Source organism: Equus quagga, chromosome 2 (genome assembly GCF_021613505.1).
Source record: "Equus quagga isolate Etosha38 chromosome 2, UCLA_HA_Equagga_1.0, whole genome shotgun sequence".
Taxonomy (NCBI): Eukaryota; Metazoa; Chordata; class Mammalia; order Perissodactyla; family Equidae; genus Equus; species Equus quagga.
This window is the reverse complement of record NC_060268.1, coordinates 13,338,404-13,366,035: the sequence shown is the minus strand read 5'-3', so window position 1 is coordinate 13,366,035 and position 27,632 is coordinate 13,338,404. Positions and strand designations below refer to the sequence as shown.

The following is a 27,632-nucleotide window of genomic DNA, read 5'->3' as shown; positions in this document are numbered from 1 at the left end:
CGGGGGCGGGGAGGAGCCGAGGGGGTTCAGACCGAGCTCGGCCGCTGGGTGGGTCGGGGCGTTCGGCGCGCCCTTCATTGAAGCGGCGGTGGCCGGGCTGGGCGCCGGGAGTGGGAAGCGGCGGCGCGGCTGGAAAATGCCAGTCCATTCCCGAGGGGATAAGAAGGAGACGAACCATCACGATGAGATGGAGGTGGACTACGCCGAAAACGAGGGGAGCAGCTCGGAGGACGAGGACACGGAGAGCTCGTCGGTCTCCGAGGATGGAGATAGCTCAGGTGCGCGACCCAGCAGGGCTGGGACCCTGAGTGCTCGCGCCCGGCGCGCGACAGGCCGCTCTCGGCACGCCGGGCAGCTGCGTCCTGCTGGGAGAGCGGGGCGGGGAGAGAGGGAAGGGGCGGAGACTGGCTCCCGGCCCTCGGCAGCACCCGGACCGGCGGCGGGGCGCTGCTGGCTCCAGGCGGGTCCCCGCCGGTGGGGCGGGGCAGGGCGCGGGTCCGGGCTCGCCCCGCTCCGGGACGCCGCGCAGTCCTGCTCGCCGTCGGACCCGCCCTCGGGACCTCCGGGCGCTGCTCGGGGCTCTCGACGGACGCGGGGAACGCCCCGCAGCTTGTCTGGGAGACCCTGGAAACGCCTCTTCTACCCAGACCGCCCACTTCTTCCCTTATTTTTCTCTTGTGCAACCCTCACTTCTCAACATGGGTGTGCTGTCGGGCCGACGGTAGATTGTACCCGCTCTTGGCTGGCTCAGAACTTAACCTCAGCGTCCAAGTCAGCCTGTCAGTCAGCCCTGCACTTCGGTGCTCTTGCGGGGACTGACTTGGGATGTGGCCAGTTTACAGCATCTCTCTGAACTTTTCAGGACTGAGAAGAAGAGCCCAACATCAGGAGCGATTTTGGATCTTCCTATGCGTGTAAATTGGCTGATTTTCGGCAGCTTTGAAATTCTCCAAATCTTTTCTTCCTTGCAATCTTTTCTAACTTTGGGCTGTTTCAGGTTTTTTTGGGGGTCGGGGTGGCAGAAGGAATGGGGGGCACATTAACACCACAAATCAATTTTGCAAACTTTTAGGAACGGTTATTAAAAAAATAAATGGAACTTGTGATTACCTAGATTCTTTTCCTTCTATCCACATGATGAGGATGAGACTTAGTTCTTTCCTGGCTTGATTTTGGCCATGTAAAGCAAGGCTTGGTGACAGGTTGATGACAGTCTGTTATCGCCCCTACGCCCTCTTTTCAGGTTTCCCTTTTAAAGCAAATCTCCATGGAAGTAAGTAATTTCAATCAGTAAACTAGCTATCCAAAAATAAGTGTTTATGAGTAGCTTCCTCGTGCAGCACTGGGCACTACTCAGTGTGAGGTATAAATAAATAGTTATGATTTGATCTCAGTTAAAGAGCTTGATTAAATTGCCACTTGATTAAATTGCCAAATGAATGCTTAATTATAAACAATGCTGTAGGAATTCAGAGGCAGAGGCAATCTTGGCAGAATAGGGTGGTCAGCAAAGGCTAGTTGAAGAAGGTGGGATTACCTTAATTATCTTGAAGAATGGGTACAATTTAGATTGGGGTGGTAATGGTCCAGTTGTTTCTAAAGGTGGAGGAATGTAAGAAAAAGTGCAAAGGTCAGAGCTTAAGGCTTATTTGAACAGTGAGAAAACCAGTTTGGTTGGGAGGAGGATTTGAGCTAGAAAAGGAAAAGGAGGGTATAGATGTGAAAGATTTCAAAAAAGGAGAAAACAGGATTGATGAGTGCAAGTTTAGGAATGAAGGTAAGAGGGAAAACCCACATACAAGGAGAATGGTGGTAGCATGAACAGAAATAGGAAAGTAAAAGGTTTGAGATGAAGATGAAAGAGAGAGCGGTTCAGACGTGTTGCTTTTGAGGTGATGGTGTTGTAAGTCAGAGTGCCCAACTGACAGATGGAAATGTGGCAGTGGAGCCTGTCTAGGATGGGAAACATAATTTGGAAGTCGTCTGTCTAGCTTTGAAAGTAGGTGAGATTTCAAAAGTGAGGAACACAAAGAAGGAACATCTAGACTGTCTGAATACATTTCCTAGATTTGTAAAACACTTTATCATCAAGTGTGCTTTGTTTTTTTGATGGGAGCTAGGATCTCGCAAAATGACATCTATTTGTTAAAATTCCACCTCTCTAGTTTTTATGTTGACTGTTGTGATTTTTCACTGGTTTTTATTCCATCCCAGAAAATAATGGACAACTTAATTTGTGAAGAATGTAGTAATAATTTGAACTACAAGTCAGATTTTTTAAGTGCAAAGAAATGATTTAAATAAATTTCAGAGTTTTGCTTCTTGTAAAAGCATCTCTTTTCTGCCATATGTCTTGCATGTTAAACTTGCACAGTTTTAGTCTTAAACCTTGCTACCGAGCAGGTCTTAAGGCTACAGAAAAAACTCTGCTATCCAGAGATATTGGGGAGTGAGTCATCTTGAGGGACCAAATTTTACATAGTCAAAGAGTAAGCTGTTGAGAGCCAGAAAGAATTTTAATCTGTTTTAGAAAAGTTAAAAAAAATGAATCATCTACTTTCTTGCTATATGAAAATAACTGGACGTAATTTGATCCTTATAGTTTGACCTTTATTTGATGAAGATCAAGATGCAGATCACTTTGCACTTCATTTATTTTGATGTGTTGAATATATGTGAGGTAGAAATAGAAGATATGGAATATAGGACAGACCTGGTAATTAACCGTTGCTTTCCTTAAAGCGTTGGCTTGTTCTCTTCTCATTCTCACTGACTGACAGTAATGTGGGGTGAGGGAACAATGGGAGTATAAGAGTAGGAGACCAAGATATCCTGTGGTAAACGTAATGAGTTTAGTTTTCTTTTTTATGTGTCTGGGCAATCAGCCCTGTGAGCAGTTCTGAAAGAAGAATTCCTAAAGTGTTTTTGAGCAATTTTAACCTTTAAAGGATGTCATCATTTTGGTACTTAAGTTCTGGTGAGTGGTGGAAAACAAACCAAAAAAAGTGGGTTAGTTACTTCATAGTCATAGCTTAATGTAGCCCTTTAAAATGATTTAAAAATGGATGAAAATAAGAAGGTCTAGAGAATGCTCTAGTTTTAACTCTCATCTGTATTTTAGGTTAAAACCTATAGTGGAAATTATTTTGGATAAATGTTTATTTTCTCTTAACACTTAATATAGGCTTTGCACATCTAACTTCATGTTACAGGTTTTTTTTTGTTCTTTTTTACCATTTGAATTAACATTCAGATATATTTGGAACATAAAATTAATTTTATCTTTGATACTTGCCTTTTTATTAACAGAAATGGATGATGAGGACTGCGAAAGAAGAAGAATGGAATGTTTAGATGAAATGTCCAATCTTGAAAAACAGTTCACCGATCTCAAGGATCAGTAAGTAGTGGCTTCAGAAGGTCATTGTCACTGAATCTCAACCATGTCACATGTGTTCCAGCGCAAGAGAAATGGTATTCCCTCGGAACTGTTTTCCTTTTTGTATTTTATGGGACTGAGTGATCTGAAAGGGGCTTCAACCATTGTTTGCCTGCTGAAGACCATATTAACTAAGGGTTTCGAGGCAGGTTTTTGGGGATGAAATAAGATTTCTATGAGAATGTTGGTAGTTAAAATATTCCCCCTGGGTTGTTGCACCCAGGTTCTAATCTGCTTTGTTCATTCCTTTGTTAAATAATTGGATAAAGATAGCATTGTTAAAATTTGAGAATAAGAGAATATTTCCCAAAGATGGCATAGTGATTTTTGTTTATATCTTAACATTGAATAGTACACACATTACGTGTTTTTTACATGCGTTGTTTAGTTTGCTTCTTGCAGGCGCTCCATAAGGTTGGAAGATAGATAGTCTTATCTCCGTTTTACCTGTGAGAAAGTTGATGCTCAGAGAGGCTAAGTGATTTGCCCATAGTATATCAGAAAGTGATAAATTAAGCCAGGCTTTCTGCCTCCTTGTGCTGCTGTGGTGTTCCTTCCACTGAGGCATATTACACTGGAGGAAATGTAGAGGAGTAGAAAGAGCATAGGTGCTGAACCCAGGCTTTTTTGAAAGATTAAAAAGGAAAAATAATAGCTTCCTTATTATCTGCCGTGAGGAATGAATGAGCAATATGTAAAATTCCTAGCCTTTTGCCAGGCGTGTAGTGAGTGCTTATTAGATACTGTTTTTTCCCCTCTTTATCATGCCAGAAGTCTTATGTGAAGTTGGTAACACAAGAATGGGCCCCAGTGATTTGAGAGAACAGAATAGATGCAGATGCAGATTTAAAAAAATCTTGAAGGTGAGCTTTCACGTTGGAACTTGCTGGCAAGGTCATGGGGCGTAGCTGCATTTTAGGAATTGTGAATGACAGAGAGAAACTTCTGAGATATAGACACCTTAATTTATTCAGAAGCTGCTCTTCAGTTTATAAATTCTTCATGATTTTGCTGCTTATTCTTTTTCTCCTACTGCTTCCCTAGGGAGTCCCAAAGAGGAGACGAAAACCCGTTTAATGTCTAGAATTTCCACACTAAAATGGGACAGATTTGTTTACCATCTAAATCCTGCTGTTTATGCCATTTCTGGCCTTAACTTTCACTGGCATTAGGATGAATGTGTAGATAATGTTCCATTCTAGTACAACAAATTAATGTAAACAATCCAAAAGAATTACAGGTTTAAAATTTGGGCTTTAAAAAACATGGTATTGTTTTCCTATTTTAAAGCTTTACATTATTGATTTTAAATTAAAATTAGTTTGGATCCCTAAAGAATCCATTATTTGGACAACATGGAGAATTCATCCAGGATCATTCTGGAAAAGAGGAAGTAAATTTGTGCTTTTGTATTTTAGCACAAGTAATCTGTGAATGAATAATTCTCATACAATTAAGATATGCTCTTGAGCTTTTAAAGTGTATTTTATGGTTATCCAAGAAATGAAAATCACTTTGAAGCTCTAGTGCAGCACATTACACAGAACTTTGCAGCTAGCCAGTCATTACGCCTCTTGTTCATCTTGGGGCTGGTTGCCTTGATTTTTGCTTTATCGTAGCTCCCTGTGAACACGAGCCAGTTCCCCTACCAGCTTCATTCATCTCTGAAAGTGTTAAAAGTAGGCCCATTACTATTATTTAATAGGATTCTTTCTCAAGGAATTGGTATCCAGAAATAATGTTTTAGAAAAAAATAATTAATCTTTACACCAGGTTTATAATTATCTTATTTTTTCATCTTGCCTCAATTAGCTTGTTTGTTATTTTGTCCCATTGCACTGTGTGTCTCTGTGAGCTGTCTGAAATCCTCTTTAGAAGAGGTGGGAAATATAATAATAATGATGATGATGATGATGTAATTATTCTGTTTCTCCTGTTCTAGTACCACAGAACATGATAGCACTCCTTTCATAAGGCAGAAAGTGCACCGTTTGCAGTTTGTATAGTGGTGTAAAGTGACTTCTTCCACCTCCTTAAAAAGATAGAGGAACTTATACCACCTGAGTTTCCATTCATTTCAATGTTCAATAGCCAACAAACATTAATTGAGCATCTACTCTATGAAGTGTATTGTGGTTGCTGCTGAGGGACTAAGGATCCTTGCCTTTGATGAGTTTATACTTGAATTCCAAGGTTGTAGAAATTATACTGATTTTGAGGAATCTATTCTTTTAAAAGGGTAGTTAATTGCATATTGTTAATTCACATATCTTCTTCCTTCAAGATGCTGTTCACCCATTCAGGATACTTTATCAATATTTTGTGTAAGTTTGATATTTTTCAGGTGCAGTCATCCTTTGTATCAAATTTTTAGCATTTTGCCTAAAGTTGTATTTGCAATTACTATAAGTATCACGTTGTACTTTTCTGACTTTACACATTTGTTTATTATTGTATCTTGAGTTTTAGAAAAATATAACCCAAATGTGACAATGTATTGTTTTGGCAGTTAACTCAGATAATTTTTCCCTTTTTGTTTGGAAAAAAAAAAGAATATTTATTGCATTAACACTCAAACTTGCTTTGTTCCTTCAGAATCATCATATAAATCTTTATGCTAATTATAACGATCAATTATAGACAATTAATATTGATTTTCTTAATTGTATTGGTTTATATTTTCAAGAGGAAAGAGGAGAATTTTATATGAAAGCCAGGTATCATGTTTTCAAAGCCAACTGCTAGTTATGCCAGCACCTGTAAGCATAATTGGTGGCTTTTTTTTGGAAGTTACTATATGCCATCCTTGTGACATAGTATGACACAGTCTTCACCTATCATAAAGTAATAAATGGCAAAAAAAAAGAATTTTTAAAAAAATGATCTTAAATTGTTAATAGGCTTTGAAATTTTTAAGATATCCTTGAAATGCCACAAAACCAGGATTAGAAGTGCCTTTCATAAAGAATGACAATGTAAACATTTTTCTGTTAAAAAGAGTTAGTTCTGTTCTGCAGGATTATTGCCAAAAATAAAGAGTTGTCTCACATACTCTTGTCTTTGATAATCAAGCTAAAGGTATTGGTGTGACAGCTGGCAAATTAGAGTATTTTTATGTAGCTTCATAAATATGGCAACAAGGATCCGCTGCCCCGTTTCTCGTTTCCCCATCCACTGAGCAGCTCGTTTTGTTATGGCTTCTTCATCTGCAGTCCAGACAGCCTGGGTGCGCCAGATCACATGTTCTATAGTCATTGGTTTTACCTTCATCACTGTGCTTCCTCTTTGTTCTTTTTAAAAAGCAAGTGGGCTGAATATTGTAATACTGACTCCTTTTCAGGAGAGGTGGAGAGAAGCCAGGGAATAATTTATTTTCACAACTAGTAATGTCTATATCGAAATTATTTAAAATAATTTCTTTGTTTCTTTTAAATTCAGTGCTTAAATGACCTTTTCTCTTAGAATTGATTTATTGTTCTACAATTAAAACAAAAATAAAAATCTGAAGTGCCAAAAAGTAGTTATTTCAGTTGTATTTTTTGTATTGTGAATTAACCATTAGTGATATATCTTAAAAAAGATAGAAAAACGTCTGTTTTGTGATTATGTGCAAAAGTCAAATAATGTCACTGAGTTCTTGAGATCAAGGCAAAAATACATTTGGTAGCTTATTAGAATATAAATGATATTAGGAAGAGATAATGTATAGAAATGGTAATTGTTAGCCTTTGTTGGGCTTTTAAAATTAATATCTTAATTTTTGCTTTGTTAAGACTTTATAAAGAACGCTTAAGTCAGGTGGATGCAAAACTACAAGAAGTCATAGCTGGAAAAGCACCAGAATATTTGGAACCACTGGCAACTTTACAAGAAAATATGCAAATTCGTACAAAGGTAGCAGGTAGGAAAGTGCAACATCTTTTCATGTGGTAGAATATGGACTCTGATAGATTTAAAAGGTTTTATCAAGTGAGTGTTTGCTGTTAGTGGAATTACAGATATATTTACATGACCAGAGTATTTCACTATCAGTCAGCCCACAATTATTTACTAAATGACTTTTGCTTTTTCTCTGCTGCTGTGGGGGATCAAAAAAAAGGCCTCAAATTACTAACAGTGTTGTTCAGAAGATACTTTCTCATGTAAAACAATTAGAAACCATGATACTTTCATTAAGGAATACTGTTACTCTCACAGTTTAACTTCCTATTAGGTAAATTAAGGTTCACTTTAAGTACTTAGTATATTTCATCTATAAGAGTGATAAGGATTTTTTTATTTATAAAAACACTTAAAAAATGTTTGATCAGGATATTAAGAACAGGAAATTAGCCTTTAACTCTGTAATTTAATGATAATTTTTTATTTGGATACGTTTGTGTACTCTTGTGGCTAAATGAAGAATAAAATGAAGATGTGCTGTATTTGTATGGTTAAATTTTAGTCTTCTGTTTATAACTGGGGTCTGGCCTCAGTATTGTGTCCTAGGGCTCATAACAAAGGATGTGTCTATTTGTAGGTCTCTTATGATTTTTCATAATCAAACTAAAAACTGAATTTTAATTAATGGAGATGCTGATTGTTTTGTTTTTGGGAGACACTAATTGATCCTCATGTGCCTGTTATGTAACACCTAACAAATTGTTGGTAATAGATTCTTTTTGTACTAAATCCACCTTAAACCAAATTTTATTCGAGTGCTTAATATTAAGTATGTAGATGATGTGATACTTAACCTGCTATTTTTATATATTACCTTAGTGTACCCTTAAAAGTAAACATGTCCTTACTTTTCGTCGACATTCTAAAAGAGCTAAGTGAGACTCACTGGGTGTTTAGGAAATATTACTTGAGTCAGTTATCACTTTTCTACTATGTGGCCTCCTTTACTTTTTGATTATACAGAGAGTAGTGTGTGTGAATGTGTTACTAATGGCATAGTTCCAGATATCTGTCTCTTGCCTTTACTGTACAAGAAAGAGAATTACATTTCTAGGGCCAACTATGGCATAGAGTTTAGCATATACATCTAGAGCTCTTTGTTTGCCATTTTTGTGATGGCGTCTTGCATGGCCATGTTGCCTGTTTTATGCTGTTGCCTTGGTACCTCTAAGGTGAACTCTTGTGAGCACCCGTCCTCTAGGAAAAACCCTGTCAGGAGCACTCAAACATCATATCAGTTTACACATTTTGTTATATCAGTTTATATATTTAATCCTCTTGGAAGTTTCGGACTCTGAAAATAAATAATAGTTAAAAATAGTAGTTTTAGTGGTTATGGTATCCAGTTGTTACTTTGAATATACATAATTAATGAAACCAGAATTTATTGACTCTGTTTTCATTATGAGTCCTAAGAGATTGTTTTTCGTAGGAAAAGAGTTTTATTTTCATTTTGATCATTCTTTATCAAACATTTTGGAGTATTCTTTAGAAGAATGGGATAAGAAGTAAAATTTGCAGTGTAGTTTCTGTCTAGCTCTTAAATTCTTAAGTTTTCTATTCTTCTTTGATTTATATTTTAACTGAGCCTTTTAATTTTTAGTTTGTAAAGATAGAGTTAGAATCACTTGTCAATTTCTTCTTGATTCATCTTATAAAATACAGTTAGGACAGAGTTTCTGTAGGGAAGTGATAATGAAACTCCTTATTCCTAACATAATCAGAGTAATTGTGTTTGGTTGCAGGAATCTATAGAGAACTCTGCTTAGAATCTGTAAAGAACAAATATGAATGTGAAATTCAAGCTTCTCGCCAGCATTGTGAGGTACTGTTATTTTGCTTAACTTTTAAGCTAATTTCAGCTCTTCAAGTCTTTTTCTGAGTGCAGTAGTTAAAAAAGTAAATAAGTGAGATAAAATTAAATAGTACTTTAGCTCATCGCTTGTATGATTTCTTTCTTTCTTTCTTTTTTAAATACAGTTGCATTGGAAGCTGTATAGGACACACAGAAGAGACCATAGAAAAAAACTAAGTGAGATAATTTTAGAAGTTTTGCAACTATTACCTTAAAAAGACTTTGTAAAGATTATGTCATATAGCATCACTGAAAATATTAGTATAATTAGTATAATCAAGTTAAGACTCAAAAAAATGTATATCCAGGACTATAGTTAGGATGTTGGTCTATATTATTAATTTCTGACTCTCTAGATCTATTTCTGCATCTTAGGGCAGATAACTTTTCATAAAGCCTAGACAAGATCATAAATATACTAGTGGAAATAAAATGACAAGTTCTATACTGATTCTTATCTTCCTTTAATATACCAAATCTTTATAAGTTATCAAAATACTAAGAGTAGATGGGTATAAAAATGATGGAGTTTGTTTCATTTTCTTGATTGCAACTGGGATGAATTATGTTTTGATGTTTACTGGTTGCTTGGACTTTCTTTCCTAAGAAGTACCGTTTCATATCTTTTGCCTTTATGTTGGGCCATCAGTCTTTGCCTCATTGACTGTGGAGGTTCTTTATATGTTCTGGATACAAATGCTTTGCTGATTATATGCTTTACAAATATTTTTACCCAGTGGTGAGATGTCTTTTCACTCTTTTTGATGACTCGATGAATGAAAGTTTTACATTTTAAGGTAGTTGAATTTGTCATCTTTCCTTTATGTTATGTGCTTTTTGTGTCTTCCCTGTTTTGAGATAAGAAGATGTATTTTCCTTTAAAAGTTGAAGTTTTGCTTTTTAACGTTTAGATTGCTAAACTACCTTTAATTTTTGTGTGTGGTATAAAGTAGGGATCTAATTTTATTGTTTGCTTGTGGATAGGTAATCTCCACATTACTTATTACATACTCCATTGTTTTTCTGCCAATCAGCATTTCCATCTCTTTTTTGTGTCAAATGTCCACTTAATGTTTTTTCTATTTCTATAAAAATATACCTTTGGGATTTTCATAGAGATTGCATTGAACTTGTAAATTGCCGTTGGGTAGTATGGGCATTTTAATGATGTTAAGTCTTCTGATCCATGTACATGGATGTCTATTCCATTTATTTGTGTCTTCTTTAATATCTTTCATCAGTGTTTTGTAGTTTTCAGTGTACAAGTCTTTCTCCTCCTTAGTTTATTCCTAAGTATTTGATGCTCTTGTAAATGGGATTGGTGTTTGTCAATTTCCCATATCTCCTTATATTTCTAGGAATTTTTGCTTTGTATATGTCTATTGAGGCTATATTATCAGACTCTCACATTTTAGAGGTTTACATCTTTTAATAAGTGTAACTTTTTATCCTTTTTTAATGCTCTTCTTTGTAATGATGATTTTTGCCTTGAAGTCTATTTTGTCTGATCATTAGAAATAACTAAAACAGCTATCCTAGTTTTATTTGGCCTGGCATTTGCCTGATAAGAGGTTTTTTTTATCCTTTTGTATCCTCCAACTTTTTCTGGCCTTATATTTAGGTGTATTACTTGTAAGTAGTATATGCCTTGATTTTAAAAAATCCATCTTAACAATCCATGTCTTTTAACTGGTAAATTTAGTCTAATTATATTTATAGTGATTATTTTGATTTTTAATACCAACCTATTTTGTGTTTTCTAGTTGTTCTGCTTTATCCTTTTTTATTCTTTCCTGACATTTTTGGGGGTGTGTATGATTTATTGAGTTTAAAAAATAACATCATAAAATCATACCATTTCTATTATTTATTTGTTTATTTTTTAAAGATTTTATTTTTCCTTTTTCTCCCCAAAGTCCCCTGGTACATAGTTGTGCATTTTTAGTTGTAGGTCCTTCTAGTCATGGCATGTGTGATGCCACCCCAGCGTGGCCTGACGAGTGGTGCCGTGTCCGCACCCAGGATTCAAATCGGCGAAACCCTGGGCTGCTGAAGCGGAGCACGCGAACTTAACCACTCGGCCATGGGCCCGGCCCCTATTTCTATTATTTTAATGTTTGCCCCCATACCTTCTCTTTCTATTATTTTAACGATTACCTTAAATTTTCAGCTTGCATACCTACCTTAGTAGGATCTAAATATTAATCAATAACTCTGTCCTCCTCCTGAACTATAAAGGACCTTACAACTCTCTGACTCCAATTACTCTTTCCCAAATTACAGATGATAATTGTTCACTATCTCGGTTCCATCTTGTTTTTTCACCCTTCAAATGAGATGTTATTTTGAGCTCATAGATGTAGTTCTTTTTAGGTTTATCTACATTTAACTAGTTATTTTGCTCACTGTTTCTGAGATGCAACTCTTCCTTGCTGGTTTATTTTTTACTTCTTGAAGAACATCCTAGGCATTCTTTCACTGAGAGTCTCTTAGTGGTAAGCTCAATTTTTATTTTTCCAAAAATAGCTTTATCTGTAGTAATTCTGGAAGGACAGTTTAGAGGGATATAACATCCTAGGATGACAATTATTTCTTCTTAACATTTTTAGGATCTTACTTTCCACAGTCTGTGCTTAGAAGTCTACAATCATTTGTAGATAACTTTCTTTTAGTTCCTCTCACTGGCTGCTTTTAAGCTCTTTTCTTTGTTACTGTTAAGTTTCTCTACTGTGTGTCCCCACAGAGATTATTCTTCTCAGCTGTTATCTTTTCTGATATTGCCTCTCTTCCATTTTCCCTACTTCTTTCTTCAGGAGCTCTAATCAGCTGTGTGTAAGTCCTCTTTGTGTCTTTCATATTGCTTAATACTTAATTCATATTTTTTATTCAATAAATCATTACCTGAAGTTCTTTAGAATCTAGTTCTGCTGTCTTTAAATTTCTGCCAGACCTCACAGCTTATTTCCTTACTTCATCATTCTGGACTAAAGCAGGCTTAATGGTAGGAATTCTTTGAGCCTTGGGCAGAGGATATAGTGATAGTGTCTGCTTTTATTTCCGCTAGGTTGTTTCAGCTAGGCATCCTGGCCTGCCACCAGCACGTGACTGCTGTGGTTTTTTGGCTTGGGATTTCCTGGAAGATGCAGGTAGTCTGTATTAGAATCTCGAATACGTGGAGGTCAGGCCTGAGATGACATCTTTTCAGGGAAAACGTTTTTCCCCACTTACTGCCTGGGCTGAGACAGTTGTATTTCCCTCAGGTGGGTCTTCTCTAGTCTGCCTTTTCATGGAAGGCAGTAACCCTTCGGAGCTGTGCAGGATCCTAGTTCTCACTCCCCACTTTGCTTCTGCCCAAGATCTTTCTCTTTTTCTCAAACAGCCACTAAAAACCCTGCCTCTCTGTTATTGACACCAGCAAATACACTCAAGAAGACCCGAGCTTCACCATCCGGTTAGCATGCTGGTTTCTGGCTCCGTGTTTATTTTTGGTCGTTGAGGGTCTCTCTGATTTTCTTAAAAGCTTAGCTGTACCTCTAGAAGGATCTTTGTGATATTTTATCTAGAGTATCTATCTAGGTGTTTTGGGAGTTTTGTTTGTTTTTTGGGGATATCTAGTCCACTATATTGCCAGAAATAGAAGCCAACAAGATAGCTTCAAGTAATATTTTTTACTTAGACAAATAGATTGATATTCTTTCTGTTCCATCATTTTTCAGCTTTGAAAGTCTTCCTTCCTCCATAAAGATGCTAAATATTTACCTAAATTTCTTCTACTTTGGTTATGGCTTGATGTTTTTTATGTTTAACGTATAATTAATGTTATAAATAATTGTTTAATTATATAATTAATCTGAAGGTACTCACCAGTAATTCAAGGACATTTTAGACAGAGGGAAATAAAGGGTGAAAGGAAAGTTATATTTAGAGTGTTATGTGTTTTATATTCACCTTCTCATTTTAATCCTTACAGCAACCTTATGGAATAGGAATTATCTTGATTTTATGAATGAGGCTCAGAGAGGTTAAGTAATTTGCTTGGGGTCACACAATTAATGAGCAGCAGAACCAGGATTGAAATCGTTTGATCTTTCTAGTATTCGTGCAGTTTATCATTAAATCTGAATCTTATTATTCAGGGCTTTTCACCTGCTTATCCCTTAGTTCTGCGTTTGACTCATATAGAAAAAACTCTGAGAGGCAAGGGAAGTGGGAAGAAGGAAGACACGCTGCCAACTGTCGGAATAAAAGTTTGATGAGCAGCAGATAGGAAGGAGGGGCCAGGAGCAGAGGCTGGAGCTGCTTACACAGGTGCGTGTGCAGAGAGCACGCCCAGACCCACAGAGGCAACCACGGCACTGGATGGTTTGTGTCAAATTCAGGCAGGAAATCACGTTGACAGAATACTACAATGTGCCAGACACTGAAACGGGGAGGTACTTTATTTGGGTTATCTCATTTAAGCCCCCACAGGGCTGGAGATGAGTATTAAGAGCTGACAGCAGGAGGGAGCAAGGTCTCCGTTAGGCTCTTAGGGTTCAGGGTTAGGATTCAGTTCTTGAGAAGATTGATGAGAGCTCTTCAGGGCTCTGATCTTTTGGTTTCTATTCATTTAATTGGTTTTTTTTTTTTCTGAGTATAACATTAATGTGTCTACTGAGAAAACTTGAGAAACAAATCTAAAGAAGGAAATAAAATCAACCATAATCTGCTAAACAGAGTTAATCACTGTTAAAAAGTGTGCATATGTTTGTAAAATTGTTTTTCATGTACCTGGTATGACTATATATATACTATTTTGTATCCTAACTTTTTTTTTTTTTTAAGGATTTTATTTTTCCTTTTTCTCCCAAAGCCCCCCGGTACATAGTTGTGTATTTTTAGTTGTGGGTCCTTCTAGTTGTGGCATGTGGGACACTGCCTCAGCATGGCCTGATGAGTGGTGCCATGTCCACACCCAGGATCCAAACCGGTGAAACCCTGGGCTGCGGAAGCAGAGCAGGAGAACTTAACCACTCAGCTACAGGGCCGGCCCCACGACTAACCTAACTTTTTTACGAGCAGCATTTCATGAGCCTTTCCCTACATCTCTAAATACTCTTTGAAAATTTGCTTTGAACAGATAACGTGTGTACACATTTCTGAAGGCACAGGCTTATAAGGAGCAACAGCAGTCCCCTTTCCCATCTCTCAGTCCTGTGTCCCAGCGGCAGTTCTCTCTCTCTCGTTTAGCTACTGCTTCTGCAATTTATCCTCATGTTTCTAAATAATATCAGGTTTATGTTTCCTGTTATGAAAGCCGAGGATTCCATGATAGTTTGCCTCATCCCATTCTCCTAATATTGTTATGCCACAATTTTTGTTTCTGTTGTAACTAACCATTGTTTACTGAGCCAAGAGTTATACTATGCTTAAACTTCCCTTCTTGTACAAGTATTTTTTAACCTTGGAGTTAATAATTGCTTCATTTATTGTTAGTTTTCTCTGTCTTTACCAATTCCTTCCAGATTCCAGCAGATCTAAGAAAGCCCCCTAATGCTGTTTTCCCTGTGATCAAGTGCATCAAGTAATCCATGAGTCCTATTTTCTTCTGGAATCTTCCCTCCTGGGAGCAGCCCCTAAACTCCTGGATCCCCTGTCCTCCTGCTCCATCCTTCAGATGCTGTCCAGGCCAGCTGCATCTCTGTCTTCATGGGCTGTCTCTTCAGCATCACCCTGGAGCTCCCCTTTACATCTTTCCTGCTAGATATTGTTTTCTTTTTCAGTTTGTAGAGTAGCTTTTTGAGAAAAGGTATATAGAACTCAGTTTTTTGAGACCTTTTGTATTGGTTATCTATTGCTTTGTAATAAATTAGTCCAAAACTTAGTGGCTTAAAACAGCAAACTTGGGGCCAGCCCGGTAGCACAGCGGTTAAGTGCACACGTTCCGCTTCTCAGTGGCCTGGGGTTCGCTGGTTCGGATCCCGGGTGTGGACATGGCACTGCTTGGCACGCCATGCTGTCGTAGGCGTCCCACATATAAAGTAGAGGAAGATGGAAATGGATGTTAGCTCAGGGCCAATCTTCCTCAGCAAAAAGAGGAGGATTGGTGGCAGATGTTAGCTCAGGGCTAATCTTCCTCAAAACAACAACAAACATTTATTATTTTGTGGTCTCTGTGGCCAGGAATTTGGGGGCGCCCTTGCTGGGTGGCTCTGGGTCAGGGGATCCCATGGAGCTGCAGTGGAGAGGTCAGCCAGGGAAGCACAGACCTGAAGGCTCGACTAGGGGCTGGAGCATCTGCCTCCACAGTGACTCTCACGAGGCTGTCCAGTTGTTGCTGATTGTTGGTTGGAAACCTTAGTCCCAGGGGCCTCTGCACTGACTGAGGGCCCCCACTGCCTGGTAACCGGCTTCTCCCAGAGTGAGTGATCCAAGAAAACAAGACAGAAGTGACTGTGATTTTTATGACCTAGATTTCTGCCACATTCTGTTCATTAGAAGTGAGTCACTACGTCCTGCCTGCATTCAAGGGGCGAGGAGTTAGCCTGTACCTTTTGAAGGCAGGAGTGTCAAAGATTTATTGGACATGCTTTAAAACTCCCACGTCTTTCATGTCCAAAAGCTCATACCTAAAAGAATATGGAATTCTAGATGGCAATCATGTTTCCTCAGAATGTTGGATGCATTGTTCCATTGTCTTCTAGCTCCCAGTATTGCTTATGAGAAGCCTCTTATCATTTTGATTCCTGATCCTTTGTATGGGACCTGTTTTCTTCCTAAACACCTCTCAGATCTTTTTTTTAATCTTTGATGCTGTGGAATAGCACAGATGACATGCCTCGATGTGGGTCTCTTTTCGTTCATTATGCTGAATACTCAGAGGACCTTTTAATCAAGAAACTCTTATCTTTAGTTCTGGGAAATTTCTTGTATTGTTTCTTTAATACTTTCTTCTCCGTAATTTTCTGTTTTCTCTTTTTGGAACTCTTATTGGTTGAATGCTGGACCTCCAAGATTGATCTTTGAATTTTTTTTTGTTCCTATTGTCCCTCCCCCTCCCTTTCTTATTTTGTTCCCTTTAAGAGTGTGTTCAACTTTCTCTTCCAATTCGTTTACTGAATATTTTATTTCTGTTATATATTTAATTTCCAAGAGCTCTTATGTCCTCTGATTACTCATTTTTTATATTTTTTATAACATCTTGTTCTTTTTTCATGAGTGTAATCTCTTTTCTCTGAGTATTAAATATAGTTACTTTGAAATTTTTTCCTTCTTGACTTGTCTCTGTTTTTTTATACTTCTTTTCTGTTTTTCTCTCTGCCTTTCACTTTGTATGCTTTTCACAAATGACTAGTCATCTTTGGCCATTATTCATATTTAAGAGTGAGTCAGTAAAACCTGCCTGTGTGCAGAGCTTGTCAACTACTGAGCTCTAGAAGTTTTCTTCTCACCGTTGAGCCTAACATGACGAGGAGGGGCCTTCTCTCTAGGACCTTCTGTCTATTTTCCCCTAGAGTGTCTATCCCGACCCTCCTTCATTTCTTTCTAGATCTGAAAGCTGTCCTCAGACTTTTTAGAACATTGTCCCTTCTCTCACGTTCTTTCTTTACAAAGTGCACACTCGTGAATGGTGTAACATAGTGCAGATCTCGGTGTCCTATCTTAGTTTAGTTACCATGTTCAGAGATTATGGCATGAGATTGTGCCCCTCCCTTTGTGAGAACTACAAGTGGTGTTTGTTGATTTATTTTGTGCATATTTTTTGTTGATTTTATTATGTCTAAGGGAAGAGAGAGTTTATGATCTGAGTTCATCTGTAATCTTATCCTAGAAGTCTCTCCCTACTTTTTTGAACTCTGAATTTTTACTGTCTGCAGAGCAGTAATATGGATCACCATAATTTGTATAGCCAGTATTCTATCAGTGGATTTTACTTTGTTCCTCATTTTATGCGTTACAAATACTGCTATTGTGAGCATCCTTTCACATACACCTTTACCTGAGGTTTCTATTTCCTTAGGATAAAATCCTCAAAGTATAATTAGTAGATCAAAGGATACAGTCATTAAGGGCCTTAATATTTGTTTCTAAGTTACTTTCCAAAGTGTTGAATTGGTTTATACACTCAGTATTAGTCAACATTGTTTATTATAATTGAAAAAATAGAACAACCCTGCCAACTGAAAAATAATATCACATTGTACCCATTTTAATTTGCATTTGTGTTTTCTCACTCTCTCTTCTTTGGCCTATTTTGGCAGAGAGTATGGAAAATACTTAGATTTTTCTTACTGATTTATCCCTGCTTGTTTAATGCTATCTTAGGGTTAAGCTCTTATCATCTTGCAAATATTTTTTAATTGCCTTCCTTTTACTTTTGTTTGCTTTTTAATGTGTTTTTAATTTTTATGTGATTAAATGTATTAGTCTTTTCCTTTATGACTTCTCCTTCTAATTTTGTGCATTGAAAGGCTTCCTTCATCCCAGCATCAAGTAGTCACCACCTTTTCTTTAGTTCTTTTAGATTTTATTTTGTAAATTTAGCTCTTTAGTCCATTTATTTTTTTGTATAATGTGAGGCAAAGAACCAGAGTTGTTTCTTTTTATAGTTAAACTCATTTTTCTGTTGTCAGTTATTGTCATCAGATTTCCAGATGACTTGAAAAGTTACCTTATCATATACCACAATTTCCCATAATCAGATCTGTTTCTGAGCTTTTAAATTCTATTCTGCTTATCTTTTTATTCCAGTGCAGTACGCTTTTAAAACACTATGATTGTAGAGTTTTAGTATATTTTGCTCTCTGGTGATGCTAGCCCTTCAAAATCTCCCAGAACACCAGTCCTGAAGTCAGGGCGCCGCCAAAGGGGACTTGGTTCTGAACACAGGCCGGGGGGAGACCAGCACAAACGCGGAACCTCGGAGCCACTTTCCTGGGGCCCTTCGAAGCTGCCCTGATGAGGACAGCAGGGGTGTCAGCGTTGGAAGGGCTCAGTGAGCAGGTTCACTAAGTACATGTGTGGGGATTGGAGGGGTATGGGATCTGGAAGCCAGATATGTAGTTATAATTAGTGTTTTCAAAAAGCTGAAGTACCTGTTGAACATAGAAGCCTCTGCAGGCACCAAAGCAAGGAGTTTGGATGCCCTTGTCTTTTCCAGGCGTCTTCCAGCTGCTCCATTATGACTTTCTTTCCTCCGTAGGGAAGCCTCTGGAGGGTCTTGTGGCGGTGCGGATAAAGGAGAGAAGAACACAGAAATAAGAATGAGAATAGATTCAAGGCCCTTCTCTCTGTACACGTGAAAGTGTACCTAGAATATCTTTAGAGATGCCTTCAAAGCTTCAGACATTTCAGTCCCACTGTGGCTCTGTTTTTTAATTATAAAGGATGATTAGTGGATTTATTTTAGAATTTCTGCTTGGCCTAGGACAAATTTGTCAATTGAAGGGAAAGAGAATGCACCAGTTAAACTTTCATATTCATAAAAGCAAAAGCATTATCGCTCTTGCTCTGCATTCAGAGTCGGCCTTGGTTGGACAGTCCAGGTCTGTTTACAGCGGTCATGCTCTCTGGACCATGGCTGGGGCCTGCTCTCCCTTTTTCTCTGATATATAACATTTCCCAATTCTTGTAGCACAATGTAGATAAGGCTGGAATATTTCGTAAGACTTTGTAGCAAAGACAGAGGAACAAGTAAAAGGGGGTAAGCATAGAGAGTAGCAATGAGATAATTTCTCAAATGAGATCTCGTTTTAGTCTTCTTCAGCTTTGCTTTCTCTCTAGCTCCTGACTTGAGATTGACAAAAGCCATCTTCTCTACCACTCAGGAGAACCTTCAAGTATGTGTGGACTCTCAGTTTCAAACCTGAAAGAGAGGACTTCATGATTGACACCGGGAATGCTGCCAAATGGCTGTGGTCTATGCCTTCCGCTTAAATCATATCTAACTGTGTAGGCTCTATGAGACAATCGTGTCTAGCTAGATCCCAATAGCCTAATATCCTTACTGGAGATGAGCATGTGGTGGGTGGGTTGGGAGTCTGACATAAGCTTTTTACATAATGAATCTGTATATTAGACTTATGCACATTTTATGGCTTTTAAAATAAGGGGTACAGGGGCCGGCCCAGTGGTGCAGCGGTTAAGTTCACACGTTTCGCTTCTCAGCGGCCTGGGGTTCGCTGGTTCGGATCCCGGGTGTGGACATGGCACTGCCCGGCGTGCCATGCTGTGGTAGGCGTCCCATGTATACAGTAGAGAAAGATGGGCATGGATGTTAACTCAGGGCCAGGCTTCCTCAGCGAAAAGAGGAGGACTGGCAGTAGTTAGCTCAGGGCTAATCTTCCTCAAAATAAATAAATAAATAAATAAAATAAAATAAGGGGTACAGTGTTTTCTAATTAGAAGAACGATGGGCTACAACTAGTAGGTGTGGGTTCTAGTTTGATTTGCCAGTGAGCAGTCTTGTCTCTTTGGGAAAGTCATTCGATCTTTCTATAGTTTTGTTGAGAGATTTGGATATAATTAGTGTGTAATTTTATGATTTTGTAAATAATTGGGTTATTTAAAATGATTATAAAATTTGTGCTTGAATCTTTCTTTCTATGGTATATATTAGTCTCTTTTAATATGATGCTGAGATGTCAGTGAGGAATAAAGGCCCGATTATTGTTCCAATGAGAAAACATGATCCATTTTATAATGATGTACTTTATAGGACAGCTTCTCCATTATGGTGACAGGTGGGACCTGCTTATATTTAAAAGGGGCCATGAGAGCTTACTTTACCTTTTTATTAGGTAAATATTTGCCTCTTTATTTATCACGTATAAATTTAGATGTTCTTAAACAATTTAATTGTATGTAGTTAAATCTGTATTTAGATTCTATATTCTATAGTTTCATTTCTTTCACGTAGTTGACATTTCATCTTTAACATTTTTAAGTTGAGCTAAAAAAAGCAAAAGCGCCATATGTTAAAGTACTTTGTTATTTAGTACTCTTCATTAAGATAGACTGATTTTTCCTTTCTGCTTATGTGTAACCTATTTTTTTTCCCCAGAGTGAAAAGCTTTTGTTATATGATACCGTCCAGAGTGAGCTGGAGGAGAAGATAAGGAGGCTCGAAGAGGACAGGCACAGCATTGACATCACCTCAGGTGACGGCCGTGATGGGATTGGCGTGGTTGGTTAAGTGACGCTGAGCCTTTGGTTTACTGTCGTGCCTCGTGATAGCTTAGCCTCCTGCTATCAGGGTATGTAAAGTGAGGTCTCCTAATGAGGGGAAGGGGAGACTTCTGAAGAACTTGACAGGATTGTGATTGTTGCTTTGATTTGAGCTCACACTTCAGAAGGACATAGAAAATGGAGCACATGAAAGTGGACAAAATCGAAATGTGACAGGAACTGTGCAAATGAGAACAGTAAGAATGTTATTATAATATAGGAATAGGATTGGAAGACAGTAAGAATAGTATTGGGAGACAGTCACAGTATATGTTCTTTCCTCTGAGTCTTGAAAGACCGTCACGTGGAAGAAGGAACAGAAACCTTTTCTCGTTAGGACCGTGCATATTGGGGCGAATGGATAGAAGTTTCAGGGAGGCCGGTTTGTGTCTCAGAAAAAGGAAAAAGACTTATTAATAATTAGATCAATCGAATGTGAAATTGGCTTTTTCAGGGATATTATGAAAAGGCTTTCTACACTGTGTGGCAGGTTTACTGGGTTATCCTACAGTTCTTGCATATGTATTATTTTACTGTTGTAAGTTTGATTTCTTTAGTATAGAGTAGGCATAGTGGGGTCAGACGAGCTGAGCCCTAATGCCCCTGCTCCATCATCTACCAGCTGGGTGAGTGGGTGACAGTTTAGCTTTTCTAAATCAGTCTCCTCATCTGTCAAACTGAAATAATAAGAATACCTACCTCAGAGGTAGCTTTGAGGATTAGATGAGACAATGCATGTAATGTGTATTTAACAAAGTGCCTGATGCATGTTCATCAATTATTAGTCATTAAGTGCCAAGTTGATGTTTACTTTAATAAAGGCAGAGAAAAATTCATCTATCTATAGCTGCTCATGAAATTATATAGTCATATGTGTATATACATAGCCACCAATGCAATTTTGCTACCAGGAAATTATATAGCCTTTTTTCAACCCCTTTGATCTCCAGAAATCAGCTAATACTTGATTTTTATTGACTTGCCAGAGCTGTGGAATGATGAGCTCCAGTCAAGAAAAAAGAGGAAGGATCCTTTCAGTCCTGATAAGAAGAAGCCAGTTGTGGTTTCAGATATCCTTTCCTAAATTCTCAGGGGGTTCTTTTGCCTTGATGTGAATTTTTGCCTTGTGCATACCTCTGTAACTTCTGTTAGTACACTGACTTTATTTGTATGATCCTGGAATAAGCAAAAGATGATTTATAAAACTGATTGAAGGCAGAAGGGTAGATTAAGGGTAAGATTAGATTAAGAGGGGTGGGGAGGAGTAGAAATTTAGTTACAATCTCAACTTTGAAAATTCATATGGCCTTCCAGTTCATAAGGGCTTAGATGTGCAACAGCTGTTTAGTATATAGCGCGATTGTTTAATTCTGATGTGTAATTTTTAACATTTTTAATGTTTCTGAAATTGGAGTGCCTTTAAATTAAATTAATAGATGCATTCGATCTCGGCATTCCCTGTGTTGCCCCCTGCACCTCAAAACAGTGATTAGGTTGGTGGTGTATCTTACCATCAATGATATCATAGAATTAAGAGAATATCGTTATAACATCTGAAGTATTGAAATATATTTTATCCTGGTACTAAGTTTTTTGAAGAATAATTTGAAGTCAGAATTCAGTATGCCAGAGGATTATGGCCAGAAATCATCACTCCGTTCTCATATAATTCAAAGTGTGAAATTCTTACAGCTAAATTGACCTTGACTTTTCAACGTCCATATATAGTTTATATGCTGCAAGATCTTGATATTCTTGAAGACTGGACAACAATTAGGAAGGTATGATTAAAGAGCAATGGAATATAAATATGTTTTTATAGCCTACTTTTTAAGATTCTATGGTTTTTCACTAATATATCAAAATACGATTATTGTAAATATGCTTTACTTTGTAACAATCTCTCTAAGGCAGTTAATGCTAATACAGATAATAGTGGATTGCAAGAATATTTTAGGAGAGACATGTCAGCAGCTTGATTATATTTTCTCCTGTAATAATGTAATTAGCAATTTATGCAAAAGTCTACAGAAAAGCCTTTATTTAGGTTGCCCCACAAGTAACAAATAACCATTCTATGCCTAGTCCTTCACCCGGTCCTGGCTTACGGAGGCACTCAATGTTTGTCGAATAAACAAAAGTGGATGTTTGAACCCTTATTACGTGTCTTACATTCTGTCATCAAACATTCAAGAGTTACAGGATTTTCTGTGCTTGTTTGAAAGTGGAGACTTGTTTTCCTTATTGAATTTTTCCGTTTTTAGCAACTTCTTAGTTGAGAGTTAGAGATTATTCCAGGTATTGATAACACTTCCGGGAGAAATTGTTATTCTTTGTATATATTCCTTATTCATATTTCTTAGACGTGAACAGTTTATTAGAGCAGCTGAAGATTATATTTCACTGTTTGTTATTGAGGTCATCAGTAGTGTGGTAAATATTAAATAGATACGAAAATATACTTTTAATCTCTGAACTCAGATGATGTCTTCCTTCCTCTTTTTTTATTAAGGCAATGGCTACATTGGGTCCACACAGAGTGAAAACAGAACGTAAGTCATTTAGTCTCAGTTCAGAAATCTGCCCTATGAGGACTTGTTGAGTCAGGCTTGTTAACTCGTCTGCACACTGAAGAGCTCCCCCAGCAGGGGTTTCATTTCATCAGTAAACACTATATCTGGAATTAGAATATTTTAAATCCTACTTAAAATTGGCACTAGTAGTTGATAATATACCTGCTTCCCCTTCTGGCACTTGTCTAGTTGATGAATGATTTATTGTACATTGTTTAGCTTTTGTTTAGTAATTATACTAAAAACTTAGTGAATTTTATAAAAAACATAAGAAATTTCTCTTATTTCTATTAGATTTAGGTTTGTTATCTAAGAAATATTTTTAGTGTTTTTTCACGTATATGCATGGATTGGTGTTAATTCTTAATGCTCTGCGCTTTTGTTCTTCTGACAATGTCTTATTAATATAACAGTTTTTGAACTGATCCCTTTAGCACCTGTGAAACTGGAAAAACATCTGCACAGTGCTAGATCTGAAGAGGGAAGATTGTATTATGATGGTGAATGGTATATACGTGGACAAACTATATGTATTGATAAAAAAGATGAATGTCCTACAAGGTAAAAAGCCTTTATCATTTCGGTCTTGCTCAGTATTAGAGTTTGCAACATTGTTATCAATAAATATTTGCTGCCTCTATAGGCATACATTCATAGTGTATCATTAGTTCTCTGTGAATCCTTTTTTTCTCTTGACATATGATTTGATTGGCATGTGTGTACATCAGTGTTAGTATTTATACACCAGAGTTACATATTAAGTTCGTGAATGCAGCATTAATATGAGTGGAAATGTTGGAATTATTTAGCAGGTAAGTGATCCTGATTGTTAATTCTTATAGTAGATGAATTGTTATGATCTTAATATTATGACCTTTAAATTAGACTACTATGAATTTTTGGTGGACCTATTAATATTAACCCTTAACTTTTTTGGGTGTATTACAGTATTTTGGATAAAAAGAATTTGTATCAATTAGAATAGGAAAGAAATGGAAAATTAATGAAAACTTTAAGAGGAACAGTAATTAAAATATAACTTGAAAGTAAAATTGCCTTTTAAAAAGACCCAATCTGTCTAGGCTTAAATAAAGTTTATATAATTATGTATATGGCCTTCTAAGTTTTATCTGGTTGTGGCCTTTGGAAAATGTGAATGCTAATCACTGCTTCTGTTCCTTTGGTAGTTTAGGATGTAATTCTCAGAGTAGTAACCTTCTACAGTAGGAAAACATCTTTTCCTAGGTATCAGTGGTAAATAAAGTGTTTGCATTTAGTCTAGAATACTCATTTTCCAAATACAGTGGTTTTATTTGGATTGTAATTTCATCTTTAAATTTTTAGGATACCAGGAGCGTTGTGTACAATAACTTTTCTCATAGAAGCCCATTGAACTAATCACTAGGTTATAAACGATACCCCTGGATTCTTTGCTTTATCTTATTGCTTTTGAGACATTTTACTTGCTACTTAGCATGAAAGTGGTTGAGATGAAATAGTATTAAAGAGGATTAAACACAAATCTAGTTTTAAAGAGATTTCTACATAAAGATGAGTAGTGTCCAGAAAAATTCGTACAAGTACCGTAGATGGTTTGACCCTGGGAATAAGGCATTGGTGTTGGAAAGATTTCCTACAGCCCAGGCTGCTGTGAGTTGGAGGTGTCATACCGCCCAAGTAGCGATTTTAGCTCCACTGTATATTTTTGGGGGGTGGGCTGAGGATGGAGTGGGAACAAAGTGCATTAATAGTTCTAGTAGTGAATTTTACCAACTCTATTAAGAAAAGAAAGGTGGTTATCTATTAAGTGTTGCTGAATGTGATATTTTTAACAGCATGCCCTGCTGATAGTGCAGTGTTCTGGTAAATGACAGTTACATCCCTGGATCTACTCTTGTGGTCCAGCTATTTTGGTTTTATAGCTGGTACTCTAAAATGAGTGGAGGAGGCATATTGTAATTCATTCATTCATTCCTTTTTTCTTTTTTTCCTTTTTAGTGCCGTAATTACAACAATTAACCATGATGAAGTTTGGTTTAAGAGGCCTGATGGAAGCAAATCTAAGCTTTACATTTCACAGCTACAGAAAGGAAAATATTCAATTAAACATTCATAATCATGATTAAAGTGTTATCTAAAGCTACCTTATTAGTGTTACCAAATGTGATGTGCCATGGGAGTAAAAAATGTATTCAGTAACTTAATATTCTCATTGAATCATGAGAGACTGTGTATTTGTAGGTAGTACTCTAAGTAGACCTCATGTTGATATGTTATTAAGAGACAGTAATAAAAGTTTAATCATGATCATTACATTTATTTGCCTTTTAGGTCCAATGACCAATAGGTATATATGGTAGGGGTTTCTTACTGAACTTTTTTCTTTGTTTTTTAAAAACATTATGCAAATCTGTCTTGTCTTTAGTGAACTATGTTGCTAAATGGCTGCATTTATCTGCCATTTTTTGATTTTCCATGTCTTTGTCTTTCATCGTGTGTTTGTAAATAAGCCTGATAAAATGTTTCCTATAAATGGTTTGTACTAGTACATTAGTGTTAAATCAGAACTGAAATTTAAACATATATACATGAGTATGTATATTTGGCATCATCAGCTTACTTAGAACTGATGGCCTTACTCTACAATCTTGTTTTACCCCAATTTAGCTCTTGGGTTTGAAAGCTAAAAGGAGCACTTTGGTAGACTAGCAGCTCTCCTCTCCTCTTCCTTGACTTGACGGTGGTGACCGATTTTTACAAATTACACTGAATGTTAATTAGTAACATTAGTGTCAAGTAATAACATGCTTCTGCCTGTATTTCTCGTGACCCGTTAGAGGGCAAGTTTCTGCGCCTGGTGTTCACGATGCGGTAACTGACAGTGGATGGTAACTGACAGTATTGTGGTGCTTGCTGTACATGTCTGATCTTTTGAAACAGAGTTTAGTAAGCATTTTCCAGAGGTAAAATTAGGTTCCTATCCTAATTTTATTCCTAGGGCAAGATAGACTGGGATAATTTCCTTGAATCTTTTCCCAAATTAGCATTTTTATCTTTGGTCTTTCCACACTTTAAGGCCACTTGGTGCAATTGAGGAAGCATTGGCCCCTCTTCCCTTAGCCACATGCAAAATTAGCTTCTAAAACCTCAGGAACAGTACAAAGAATCGAAACCCTCACTACAGCAGCGCAGTTGGCTGGAGTATATCTTAAGGGACAACCAAATCAAGTATTCCTGGTGGTCTTGTGCACTTTAATTTCTGTTCTAACGAGACTTAAGAGGATGAGGAAGAGATCTACTTATTAACACTTAGGGCAGGAATATCTGCATTATTCCGTTTATTTTCTTACTCTTTTACCTCTGCAAACATCTTCCTGTGCAGATCACTACTTCACAGTTGCCAAATGTTAAAATATTTGACTTCTGAAATTCGTTATCAGCAAAGTTATGTACGTTCTGTTTCTAATGAACATTAGCAAATGTACATAATGTCACAATCCAATAGTATTTGACAGTACTTATGTATACAATGTTTCATAAGCATTTTTAATAAGATTTGTATTTTTAACTTTAGTATATAATAAAAAGATGTGTTTGAGTGTCATCTGTAGTGTCTTGAGTTACTTGTCCATAAATTCTTTTATTATTTATAACCTATCCACTTCTAAGAACTATTTGAGCCAATTTACACTAATAGATATGGAGTGTTGGAGTGTTGAACAAATGTTTCTGCTTCCCTAAAGCACAATTCAACATCTGTTGGGGCATATCTAGATATTCAAGATGGCTAAGTTATACTTAATTTAAAAATATGCATATATGTTATACTTTAATAAAAAATGTACTGTCTATGCTCTGAAATTCTAAATGGACTATCTTTATTTTAAAAACTATGCTTTAGTACATTTACTTTCAAAACATTAATATTTATATCCAATGATTCTATAATATTGATGTTGATTCAGGTAAGCATATGCTTATTTTGATTTTACTACTATAAAATGTATTTTGTTATTGGCAGTTTGCCATTAGACTTGTGGTCAAAGGGTTCAGTTTAGGAGAATTGCTGTGAAATGTGATGTCACAGCTGCTGCTGCTGTTATGTATATGATCAGCCTCTGTCTTAGGATCAATTTATGGGCCTTTCCTGTGACAGCTCCCAGTATTTCCTATTCAGTCCAACCCCTTCCTGCCATTTCCCATTAAAAAGAATCCAGTCATCACTAATCCAATTCGTCACTAACATTAACAGACATTAACATTAATGGCCCACTCCTCATTCTGTCCCTTTCTCTTACTGGTTGCCGGGGTGTTGAGTACTTTTCATTGGAACCTTCCTCGTGTAAAAGTTGTACACATTGTTACTCAGAACTCAAACACCACTGACAGAACTGTGTATATACCTTATTGATGGTTATTTAGAAAAAAGAACAGGGATGTTTGCTGTTATTTCTAAGATTTTGTTTTTGGACCTAGTAAGACCAATGCACTAAAACTGAACCAAAATGAATTTCTAAGATAAGGAAAATGGATATAGGATGAATGAATATACTAGTTAGAGTGTACGTAGTTTCTTGCCAAATTGGAATATAAAGTTTTAATTGCTAAAGATAAGGAA

The 27,632-nt window shown here is 37.0% G+C and overlaps 1 protein-coding gene across 2 annotated transcripts; it reads left to right on the top strand.

Annotated features, from left to right (window-relative positions):
• On the top strand, nt 1–26,618 carry BRMS1L (BRMS1 like transcriptional repressor). Of its 2 annotated transcripts, XM_046655106.1 has the most exons (11): nt 140–278; nt 3,310–3,400; nt 5,724–5,763; nt 7,213–7,340; nt 9,127–9,206; nt 20,278–20,374; nt 21,428–21,511; nt 22,158–22,222; nt 22,954–22,993; nt 23,428–23,575; nt 25,013–26,618. In XM_046655106.1, the coding sequence occupies exons 2-11, from the start codon at nt 3,355–3,357 to the stop codon at nt 25,128–25,130; spliced, it is 846 nt and encodes a 281-aa protein (XP_046511062.1). In that variant the 5' UTR covers nt 140–278; nt 3,310–3,354; the 3' UTR covers nt 25,131–26,618. The 2 variants fall into 2 exon arrangements, with proteins under 2 accessions (XP_046511061.1, XP_046511062.1); XM_046655105.1 differs by lacking the exon at nt 5,724–5,763 and having other exon boundaries at nt 1–278; nt 23,449–23,575.
• The last annotated feature ends 1,014 nt before the right edge of the window (nt 26,619–27,632 follow it).